This window comes from Gigantopelta aegis, chromosome 1 (assembly GCF_016097555.1).
Source record: "Gigantopelta aegis isolate Gae_Host chromosome 1, Gae_host_genome, whole genome shotgun sequence".
Classification (NCBI taxonomy): domain Eukaryota; kingdom Metazoa; phylum Mollusca; class Gastropoda; order Neomphalida; family Peltospiridae; genus Gigantopelta; species Gigantopelta aegis.
Genome location: NC_054699.1, coordinates 36,770,177 through 36,782,928, shown reverse-complemented (window position 1 = coordinate 36,782,928; position 12,752 = coordinate 36,770,177). Strand labels below are relative to the sequence as shown.

At 36.6% G+C, this 12,752-nt stretch overlaps 1 protein-coding gene across 2 annotated transcripts in view; it reads right to left on the bottom strand.

Moving 5' to 3' along the window:
- Window positions 1–5,743: 5,743 nt before the first annotated feature.
- LOC121374444 (alpha-1,2-mannosyltransferase ALG9-like) overlaps window positions 5,744–12,752 on the bottom strand; it is a 40,044-nt gene continuing 33,035 nt past the window's right edge. For both annotated transcript variants that reach the window (XM_041501548.1, XM_041501556.1), the window contains exons 14-17: window positions 12,584–12,734; window positions 12,017–12,146; window positions 8,525–8,652; window positions 5,744–6,417 (exon numbers count right to left, since the gene is read on the bottom strand). In XM_041501548.1, coding sequence (XP_041357482.1) covers window positions 6,297–6,417; window positions 8,525–8,652; window positions 12,017–12,146; window positions 12,584–12,734 — 530 coding nt within the window. In that variant the 3' untranslated portion in view covers window positions 5,744–6,296. The remainder of the gene's footprint in view (window positions 6,418–8,524; window positions 8,653–12,016; window positions 12,147–12,583; window positions 12,735–12,752) is intronic.

Below are 12,752 nucleotides of genomic sequence, written 5' to 3'. Positions count from 1 at the left end.
AAAAAGTTTGTTTTGTTTAACGACACCACTAGAGCACATTGATTTATTAATCATTGGCTACTGGATGTCAAACATTTGGTAATTTTAGAGAGGAAACCCGCTGCATTTTTCCATTAGTAGCAAGAGATCTTTTATGTGCACCATCTCACAAACAGGATAGCACATACCACAGCCTTTGATATACCAGTCAGAATGGACTGAATGGAAACTGTGCATCAAGCGAGCACTTTATTATTGGGTGGGTGGGTGGGGGCGGGGTTTGTGTGTGTGTGTGTGTGTGTGCAAGTCTCCTGACACTGTAATAAAAATAATGTAATCTAGATATGTCTAATAAATTTAGATTTCCAGTCCAAAATCTGAGATTCGTTGAAGCACAAATCCTGCTAAATTCACACTTGAACTTAAGACTTTGTCTCCCACGGCAATTTGAAACAACTCACGGATGGCAATTTTGTGCCTGCCTATGGCAATTTTTAAAAACTGCTTGCATAATACAATTTTTATTCCCAATATAAGATATTGACAATACCGAAAAACACTCTGGTAATAACCTGTGTATGTACATGTAGATGTATTTCAAATGTGCAAATGTTAAATACTGGCAGATAATGTGTATACATTACTGTTTTCCCTAGCATGTTTTAGCATGGTGCAGCACCATACCTCAACAGCCTAGCACCATCTTGCCTCAATCAGCGCCATGCTGCCCTGAGATTAAACAAACCTTTAATTAATTCTAAAATTGCCTTTATAAAACACCCAAAAAGGTATTATTAATTAATAAAGTATGCCTTTTATATCTTTTGCCATGGTCCATGCATTTATTAAAGCAAGCACATAAATTACATTAATGTTTACTTTAATTAATTTTTGTGTATTTTTAATGAAAAACAAGTGCCCTGAAAATGGTGAAAATGTCCCAAAAGTGTTTGGTCTACCATGCCATGCCTAATTTCTAGTGAAATCACTATACATTTTATCATTGCCATTGTTAAGTATGAGCCCCACACCTGCACCTGACATATATACACATTATAGTTTTAACAATGACTAATTATGTATAAATCATTAGGTCTCACCCTGTACATGGCCAAATTAGCCAATTGCTAATTTTAAAATTAAAAGTGGCTACAACATTTAGTTTTTGGCTTATAAAATAATCCTTAAATTAACCACATTTTAATAATTTTTAAGGAAATAAACGACATACATGTACATATCTAAAAATTGGCTAAAAAAAATAAAAATTCAAGTTTGAGTCCTGAATCATGCATATGTATCACATAGTTTTAACGTTAACAATGCCTAATTATGTATAATTCATACACATGTACAACAGTTTTAACAATGCCTATTTAAATGTTTAAATCACACACACACACACACACACACACACACACACACACCTATGTATACAAAAATTGTACATACACAGATTTAATTATCACTACTTGTTAACATATAACCGTAGTCATGTATATCAGAACAGAATGACTTGTATATTTATACGTCTTACTCACACACACAAACACACACACACACACACACACACACACACACACACACACACACATGATGGAATGAAGGAAGTACAAGCAAGAAACGGCCAAATTTAGGCAGCTGAATCCTCGAGTATTAACATTTAGACTACTGGATTAATTTTTGACAAAAACCATGTTGAGTGGGTACAAGTCTATATTTTTTACTCACATATATTCACTTAAATGATTTATAAATACATAAAATAACGTTCATATATGAATCAGTAAGTATTATGTTTGTAGGTTTTTATAATTTTTATAATTTTTAGATCAAATATAAATATGAATTGGGGAATGCACTGTATACAGTGTACAGTATGTCGATTGACGTGACGTTAAATAGAAATCCTAAAAATATGATGCTCATTTTCAATGAGATTATCCCTTGTTATTTATACATGCCAACATTTTTTTGATGAACTCTCAATTTTTATGTTAATTATGCACTCTAAAAGTTATTGAGATAAACCCATAATTGTTTACTATGCAGTCTAAAGATTTTAAGGTGAACCCTATCCCTGCCATAAAAGTTTGTTTATTTTGTTTAACCACTAGAGCACTTATTTATTCTTAATCATCGGATGTCAAACATTTGGTAATTTTTACATTTAGTCTGAGAGAAGAAAACCGCTACATTTTCTTTATTAGTAGCAAGGGATCTTTTATGTGCACCATCCCACACAGGATAGCACATACCACAGCCTTTGATATACCAGTCGTGGTGCACTGGCTGGAATGAGAAATAGCCCAATGAGTCCACCGATGGGGATCGATCCCAGACTGACTGCACATCAAGCAGATGTTTTACCACTGGTGTTTGTCCTGCACCCGTTGCCAGAAAGCCAAGGCTACTGGTATATGCATGATTCAGCTGGCTGGAACTCAAATAACTCAACAGGTCATTTAAACCCGTTGCCAGAAAGCCAAGGCTACTGGTATATGCATGATTCAGCTGGCTGGAACTCAAATAACTCAACAGGTCATTTAAACCCGTTGCCAGAAAGCCAAGGCTACTGGTATATGCATGATTCAGCTGGCTGGAACTCAAATAACTCAACAGGTCATTTAAACCCGTTGCCAGAAAGCCAAGGCTACTGGTATATGCATGATTCAGCTGGCTGGAACTCAAATAACTCAACAGGTCATTTAAACCCGTTGCCAGAAAGCCAAGGCTACTGGTATATGCATGATTCAGCTGGCTGGAACTCAAATAACTCAACAGGTCATTTAAAGGTGTGATATCAAAGTACCATTGACGTCCCAAACTGCGTTCATCTAACGTCAAAAACACGAATATGATATTTACGGAAATATTAATTGACATTTTTCAGCTACGATACGTGAAAAAAAATAGATTGCAATCAATTAACATAAAAAAATCAACAATGTGGATGTAAAACAAATCCATTCTCGTAAACAAAAGTGAAACACCCTCCAGTAAACAAGAAAGAGTGTGACGTTTCTAACTGCGTTCAGGTGCATGCGTTTGCAAAAAGTATCGTAACATGCATGTGCGGTTCGTCATTTTCCATTTTTAAGGCCACTACATGCAACTATGCACAGCTGACGAACACTTAGTTAAATATTTTTTTTAATGGAAAAATTAAATTTGTCAAGCGTTCTGGTCCAGTCCGCGTTTTATCAACACACATCGCTAAAACTTGATGTCAATACTGATAGGCATTATGTTTATACCAGTGAATAGGTTGTAAAATATCATATTTGAATGAACTGATTCATAATTAACACAATTTATATACTCAAAATTATTTAAAATTATTATGAATGGATTATGAAAATTATTCACTACAATAGAGGCACAAAAATGTAGCATACCTTTTGCAGATCGAATGTAATAATTGAAAACAAATTCTAACATGGGTCTTAAAAATCGTACAAATTAAATGCTTTGGCCTTGTTGATCTGGCACATGTGAGGTCATGTGACATGTACCGAATGTTAATTCATCTTTCTCCATTTTAAGTCAATTTCTATGAGTCATGTGGACTCCATATCGGTAATTTTAAGGAATAAACAAAAACGACGTAGTAAAATTAATGGTTTTAGGGGTTTGTAAAGTTTTGTAGTTAGATACTTACTTTTCTGAACTTTATTGTTTATGAAAATGTTCCTGAACTGTGAAGAAAAACTTCATAAATGAACGACATGCCAATGATAATAAATCAGATGTTGATTGCGCAAACTGTGCACGAAAAAACAAAGTGAACGGAATTTGAAGCATAACGCAGTTAGGGACGTCGACGATACATGTATATCCCACCAAAATTATTTTATTTGTAATGTAAACTTTGTACCTTCACTGTGTGCCCATAATAATTACAAGCCAATAATTTACTACTAGATTATTATTTTATTGGGAAATCTTTAGTGGTTGACTGACAGAAATGTGTGTGTGCAGTTGAGTCAAATGCATCATAACATCATGCCAAGGCACTGATCTGGAAAGTTTGCTGTCTTTGTGCAACACATCTGTCTCTGATGGACCTATTTACCTACCAACAGTCAAACTGCCAGTTTTTGTGCAACACATCTGTCTCTAATGGACCTATTTACCTACCAACAGTAATGGACCTATTTACCTACCAACAGTCAAACTGCCAGTTTTTGTGCATTCACCAGTTTCATAAAACAAATTTAAGCTGCGATAAGACAGAAATGTAGATGTATTGAATGCATTTGCTTAGCCTACAGTCAACATGCCAGATTTTGTGAATTTGTCAATTTCATAAATATTTATTATGACAAAATAAGACGGGAATCTAGTTGACTTGAATGGGACTGTAGAAAATAATACACGAGTGGCCGTTAGATGCTATTTTTCTCACAAGTTGTTTTAAAATGTTTCTAATGAGAAAAAGTAATTTTGATATGTTTTTAAACAACGAGTTGTGAGATAAATGGTATCTCACGGACATGAATGTATTATTCTATTTCTCAAAAAACAGGTTTTAAGCAAATTTTAACATCTTTATCGACTAAAAGTTATTACAGCCGCTGCACTTGTAGCTAACTTACGCATCAGTCTAATTGATTTCCATAGTGTAGTTTTTCATTGGTTGTATGACACTGGTGACCTGGTCATCACCTAGGAACAGCCAGTCGTATGTCTTGAAATTGTTAACACACGTACATGTGTTAACAAGTTTGTGTAATCATAAATAACACATGATGTTCTCACCAATGGGTGTGTAAGAAATGTAATTATTTATTACAAAATATGTATTTAAAACAGTGAAACATGGCACGGGTTGCCATGATACAGCATCTTTAAGCCAGACGATTCCACAGATTTCTAATTGTATAGATTATGACATACACATGAAAACCATTTGCACTGCTTAATTTGCAATTCATATCCTTAGAATATTTTGGTTTTTACACGTGCAAACTAAAAATAATTTGCATGTACTATGTATATTGAAAATGGATTTTATTACAAAATGTTTAGACTTTTAATCTCTCTGACATTTTTACAATTTGTACATTCACTACTGATATTTACAAGATGTTCTATAAATATATTCCTTAAGGAAAATATTTTCTGTTTGAAAAATGAAGAAACAAAAAAGGAGAACTTTTTCACAACTGCACATATTATTTATCTAACTTGTCTATTGAACAATGAAATCAGACATTCCAGAAATAAATGTTTAGAAGCCTTCAAAGGCACTTTTTATGTAACCTGCTTTTGGAATACTCTCTCCACAATTCACTCAGTTTGAAGCATTAAACTCACAGATCCTAGTTTCAACTGGTGAAAATACACACCAAGTTTGATTAATCTACAAACCTGTAACAAATCTGAATGGCGGTTAAAGAGAGAGAAATAAAGAGTCTCTCACAATGAAACAGAAATACTCGAACTCGTCTCCATAACCGTTACTTCTCAAAGGTATGTGCAATTTTTAAAAATAACAAAAATAGAATCATGTAATATTAGAAACTCCAGGATGACCAGAAACACTTAAGAAGTATGGAAATGGATATTCTATACAATAGAATCTTGATAATGCCCGATTTCAATTATTAAAAATGGCTCTTATTTTAGTTTAAACATTTTTATCATTCCACTTTCCTTTTGCTCCTTTGAATTCCATTTCATTTCTTCCCAATCTGGCAACTCCTATTTTTCAACTTCTTTTCCTATCCACCTCCACATCCCAGTCCTCCAATCGTGACAGGTGTTTGTCTCTTGTGGCTATCCATGGCACACACCTGTCATTCCCCATCAGCTTTTAGCTGTGGGCTTAGTCTGACCACTTGGGGAGTGTTCAGTAGTTACTTCTGGCATTGTTAAGAGGCACCTGTAAACTACCTACTATGCTCCACATCTACCCGTAGTTGTTAGTTAGCGCTGTATGTCAGACCAGCTTTATTAGTGGCAGAGGACGAGGATGCCAGGTGGGTGCAGGGAAGTACACACAGAGACTGCACCCGTGGAGGAAGTTGAGACAGGTGGGCGATGGTGTGGACAGCTCAGAAGACAGAGTTGGAGGAAACTGACAGAAAGGGTCGAAACAGATTGAAATTGTGGGAGAACTTGGAAAGTTTTTTATATTAAAATAATGAGAATGGTAGGTAGAGGGTGATAGATAAGAAAGATGAATGAAAGTATGAACCAGCTTTGATGGGGTTTGAACCACTGTCGTGAGATTGATTGTCCACGAGCCCTGTCATGGTTATGTGGAATTGCATGATGTAAAACAATAAATAAAACTAGGAATGAAAACTGCATCATCTTGATCTTGTCTTGTATTTCCTTGTTCGTGTCGTCTTCAGGAGGTTATAGTCGACGTACGTGCAGTATTTAGATGACAGAAACGGGACGTAGAACGCCCGAAAAAAACGATGAGATCTGAAAAAGAAAGAGCAGTGTACATCCAAACTGAAATTGGTAAAAACATCTAAAATTAATATTTAACGATACCCAAGCACAAAATACATCAGTTACTGGCTGACAAACTAAAGTGAAAAAACTGAGCTAATTTAAAATTGAAATTAGGGTTTTCCTCGTCATTGTACGTTTTTTATTTTAAGTCGTGAAAATATTTTATTAGTAATAGATAAGAACAAAGTTAAAAATTTCTAATTAGTATCTAATACTGTACTAACTTGCATACCATTCAAAATATAATCTACAATATCACATGGAAATTTCTTCTTTTCTTTTGACACAGACATCGATGTTTAAAAAACAATTACCAGTATTTCCTTTTTTAATAATTATGAATAAAATTAGATTAGAAATTTTACATCACAATTTTTATTTTTTTATATGTATGGTACAATTAGTTAAAAAATTAAACATCGATAAGTTAAACAGTATACAGTAGACACAACATTTACTTCAGTGGGATTCTGGTTTGTTTGAGTGTTTCGACTGCCATGTTGTAGCATTTAAATGGTAACCATTATTACTGAGATCTCGATTAACAGCTCATGTTTATTGTCATTACTGTGAGGTTTTTTTTTAAATATGCATCACAACAAAGGTCTGTAATTGCAACTAAAAGCCTCATTCTAGGACTTGTGGTAAAGCATTCGCCCGATGTGCAGTCAGTCTAGGATCAATCCCCCTCAGTGGACCCACTGAGCTATTTCTCTTTCTAACCAGTGCACCATGACTGGTACATGTATATCAAAGGCCATGGTACAATGTATGTGCTTATCCTGTCTGTAGGATGGTGCATGGTGTAGCGGGTTTCCTTTCTAACCAGTGCACCATGACTGGTACATGTATATCAAAGGCCATGGTACAATGTATGTGCTTATCCTGTCTGTAGGATGGTGCATGGTGTAGCGGGTTTCCTTTCTAACCAGTGCACCATGACTGGTACATGTATATCAAAGGCCATGGTACAATGTATGTGCTTATCCTGTCTGTAGGATGGTGCATGGTGTAGTGGGTTTCCTTTCTAACCAGTGCACCATGACTGGTACATGTATATCAAAGGCCATGGTACAATGTATGTGCTTATCCTGTCTGTAGGATGGTGCATGGTGTAGCGGGTTTCCTTTCTAACCAGTGCACCATGACTGGTACATGTATATCAAAGGCCATGGTACAATGTATGTGCTTATCCTGTCTGTAGGATGGTGCATGGTGTAGTGGGTTTCCTTTCTAACCAGTGCACCATGACTGGTACATGTATATCAAAGGCCATGGTACAATGTATGTGCTTATCCTGTCTGTAGGATGGTGCATGGTGTAGCTAGCGGGTTTCCTTTCTAAGACTATATGTCAGAATTACGAAATGTTTGACATCCAAAAGCCTGTTAGTGGTGTCGATAAAACCAAACAAACTTTGATCGAGGACGTATACTTTATGAGATCTGTAAGTTCTGGATCAATCAAAAGCAAAAACGTTTATGTAGAACTAAATGCAAAAGTTGCTGGCCTCACCACAGTCAGCAAAGTAGGATCGATTCCCGTCGGTGGACCCACTGGGCTGTTTCTCATTCCAGTCAGTGCTCCACAACTGGTGTAACAAAGGCCATGGTATGTCCTATCTTGGCTGTGGGATGGTGCATTATAAAAGATCCCTTGCCGCTAATTGGAAAGAGTAGCCCTTGAAGTGGCGACAGCAGGTTTCCTCTCTCAATATGTGTGGTCCTTAACCATATGTCCGACGCCATATAACCGTAAATAAAATGTGTTGAATGTGTCGTTAAATAAAAAACATTTCGTTCCTTCCTGAAAATGTGAACGTCCACCCCTTCCACTATCAGCGACGTGATGTCACACTGAGTGTTACCACTCCTATCCCTAAGGAAAGTGGTTATCTATAACCATAGAGTCACATGGATATTGTCCCTTTCCCACGATATAAAAAAGTAATGGCGATGATTTGCGTAAGTAAAAACATTAACTTAGGACTAGCTCTCCCACTCACAAATTCGCCAAGTTTTAGTTTAATTTGGTGAAAAACATTGATGTAATGATTCATCATTTGTTTGTTTACCTGCGTGCATCTAGAAATTTGACGGAGGCCAACACTTTCCAGCTTTCCGAGTGAGAGTATCGCGGTTCAAGTTTCGTCTCGGTCTCCAGATCCAAGTCTATCAAATAGTGACACTTGGTGATGTTTATCTGAAATAACATCAAAACAATATACTACTACTGTATCAAATAGTGACACTTGGTGATGTTTATGTGAAATAACATCAAAACAATATACTACTACTGTATCAAATAGTGACACTTGGTGATGTTTATGTGAAATAACATCAAAACAATATACTACTACTGTATCAAATAGTGACACTTGGTGATGTTTATCTGAAATAACATCAAAACAAAATACTACTACTGTATCAAATAGTGACACTTGGTGATGTGTATCTGAAATAACATCAAAACAAAATACTACTACTGTATCAAATAGTGACACATGGTGATGTTTATCTGAAATGACATCCAAACAAAATACTACTACTGTATCAAATAGTGACACTTGGACACATGGTGATGTTTATGTGAAGTAACATCAAAACAAAATACTACTACTGTATCAAATAGTGACACTTGGTGATGTTTATCTGAAGTAACATCCAAACAAAATACTACTACTGTATCAAATAGTGACACTTGGTGATGTTTATCTGAAGTAACATCCAAACAAAATACTACTACTGTATCAAATAGTGACACTTGGTGATGTTTATCTGAAGTAACATCCAAACAAAATACTACTACTGTATCAAATAGTGACACTTGGTGATGTTTATCTGAAGTAACATCCAAACAAAATACTACTACTGTATCAAATAGTGACACATGGTGATGTTTATCTGAAGTAACATCCAAACAAAATACTACTACTGTATCAAATAGTGACACTTGGTGATGTTTATCTGAAGTAACATCAAAACAAAATACTACTACTGTATCAAATAGTGACACATGTAAGAAAAAAAACAGGCTTCATAACTTTGGCCCAATATATTAAATTTTTCTTTCCATTTGTACACTTTATGCAACTTAGTTTTCATTCAACTATTAATTAGACGATTTCCTTTTGAGAAGAAAAACAAAAACAGACAGGTGATCAGGCTTTCTGCCAGAAAATAATTTGAGATTACATAATGAAAGCAAAAGAGAACAGATGTGCCCCTATTGTGTGGTTGTTTGAAACAATTTGAAATTGAACACTGCATTTCATCCATTTTGCCACATATTAAGAGAACAGATGTGCCCCTATTGTGTGGTTATGTTTGAAATAATTTGAAACTGAACACTGCATTTCATCCATGTTGCCACATATTAAGAGAACAGAAGTGCCCCTATTGTGTAGTTTTGCCACATATTAAGAGAACAGAAGTGCCCCTATTGTGTGGTTTTGCCACATATTAAGAGAACAGATGTGCCCCTATTGTGTGGTTTTGCCACATATTAAGAGAACAAGTTCCCCTATTGTGTGGTTTTGCCACATATTAAGAGAACAGAAGTTCCCCTATTGTGTGGTTTTGCCACATATTAAGAGAACAGAAGTGCCCCTATTGTGTGGTTATGCCACATATTAAGAGAACAGAAGTGCCCCTATTGTGTGGTTTTGCCACATATTAAGAGAACAGAAGTGCCCCTGTTGTGTGGTTTTGCCACATATTAAGAGAACAGAAGTGCCCCTGTTGTGTGGTTTTGCCACATATTAAGAGAACAGAAGTGCCCCTGTTGTGTGGTTTTGCCACATATTAAGAGAACAGAAGTGCCCCTGTTGTGTGGTTTTGCCACATATTAAGAGAACAGAAGTGCCCCTGTTGTGTGGTTTTGCCACATATTAAGAGAACAGAAGTGCCCCTGTTGTGTGGTTTGCCACATATTAAGAGAACAGAAGTGCCCCTGTTGTGTGGTTTTGCCACATATTAAGAGAACAGAAGTGCCCCTGTTGTGTGGTTTTGCCACATATTAAGAGAACAGAAGTGCCCCTGTTGTGTGGTTTTGCCACATATTAAGAGAACAGAAGTGCCCCTGTTGTGTGGTTTTGCCACACATTAAGAGAACAGAAGTGCCCCTGTTGTGTGGTTTTGCCACACATTAAGAGAACAGAAGTGCCCCTGTTGTGTGGTGTTGCCACACATTAAGAGAACAGAAGTGCCCCTGTTGTGTGGTGTTGCCACACATTAAGAGAACAGAAGTGCCCCTGTTGTGTGGTGTTGCCACACATTAAGAGAACAGAAGTGCCCCTGTTGTGTGGTGTTGCCACACATTAAGAGAACAGAAGTGCCCCTGTTGTGTGGTTTTGCCACACATTAAGAGAACAGAAGTGCCCCTGTTGTGTGGTTTTGCCACACATTAAGAGAACAGAAGTGCCCCTATTGTGTGGTTTTGCCACACATTAAGAGAACAGAAGTGCCCCTATTGTGTGGTTTTGCCACACATTAAGAGAACAGAAGTGCCCCTATTGTGTGGTTTTGCCACACATTAAGAGAACAGAAGTGCCCCTATTGTGTGGTTTTGCCACACATTAAGAGAACAGAAGTGCCCCTATTGTGTGGTTTTGCCACACATTAAGAGAACAGAAGTGCCCCTATTGTGTGGTTTTGCCACACATTAAGAGAACAGAAGTGCCCCTATTGTGTGGTTTTGCCACACATTAAGAGAACAGAAGTGCCCCTATTGTGTGGTTATATTAAGCAGCAGTTCTGTTACTATAATCGGGGCGGGACGTGGCCCAGTGGTAAAACGCTCGCTTGATGCATGGTCAGTCTGGGATCGATCCCCGTCAGAGGTCCATTGGGCTATTTCTCGTTCCAGCCAGTGTACCACGACTGGTATATCAAAGGCCATGGTATGTGCTATCCTGTTTATGGGATGGTGCATACAAAAGATCCCTTGCTACTAATGGAAAAATGTAGCAGGTTTCCTCTCTAAGACTATATGTTGGGATTGACAAATGTTTGGCATCCAATGGCCAATGATAAATAAATCAATGTGCTCTAGTTGTGGTGTTAAACAAAAAACAAACTTTCTTACTACAATCTGTATAAAACTCATAAAACTAGGTCCATTAATTTCACAGATTTTAGGGTATGTAATTTTACCCTGTGGTCGAAACTGGTGATTAATTCATTTACTTTGTTTGTTTAACGACACCACTAGAGCACATTGATTTATTAATCATCAGCTATTGGATGTCAAACATTTGGTAATTCTGACATATAGTCATTAGAGGACATGTGCTACATTTTTCCATTAGCAGCAAGAAATCTTTTATATGCACTTTCCCACAGACAGGAGGGCACATATCATGGCCTTTGACCAGTTATGGTGTACTGGTTGGAATGAGAAAAACCCCAATGGATCCACCAAGGTGGTTTGAACCTGCGACACAAGCACTCAGGCGAGCATTCAACCAACTGAATTAAATTCTGCCCCTCATTTACTTGAAATTACTGAGTGTAGCCAGCAGAGATTTAAATAAACTTTAATAGATACACAACAAGATGGTGCTCACATATCGAGATGGTTCCTCCCGATTCATATCGTTCATGTGTGAGGGGAATATCTGAGTGGCGCGGGGACCCATCTCATATGGCTTAGGAAGCAAACCTTTGAACTCTGACTGGACAAACTGCAGATGCCAGCTGAAAAAATATTGTGACGTGAAAAATTAGCTCTCTAGTATTTAACACAGAACAAAACTTTATATATACTCAGGCCATTCTGCAATGATGTAATAAACATATATAATAAAATGTGGACACAATGGTTTACAGGAGGATATAAACAACAATGACTCCATTTCTTCATACATATATAACAAAATAAATACACTAAAGGGATATATGGAATGGTTTGCCGGAGAATACAAACAATAATACATATATTTCATGATACATAACATAACAATAAATACTGTTCATATTACAGTATGTATGGATATACCGAGTATAAGAATCTAAAATATTTCAGTTATAACAGTGTATTCACCATACAAATACATTTTGTGAAATAACAGTGCAGTCACAAAGCGATTATTCTAACAACAGAGTGAGAACCACACTAAAGAGAGTAAACTTACTTCTCCGATGGCATGAAGAAACTGCTTGGATATCTATACCACTCCTTGCCAACACACACGTTCACTTGCTTGTCGGGCGAGAGAGTGTGAATCTTTGAATCACTCGATATCTTGTTCATCTCCACATATATATCCATTGAAGCATGATATCCTGGAATACAATTACTAT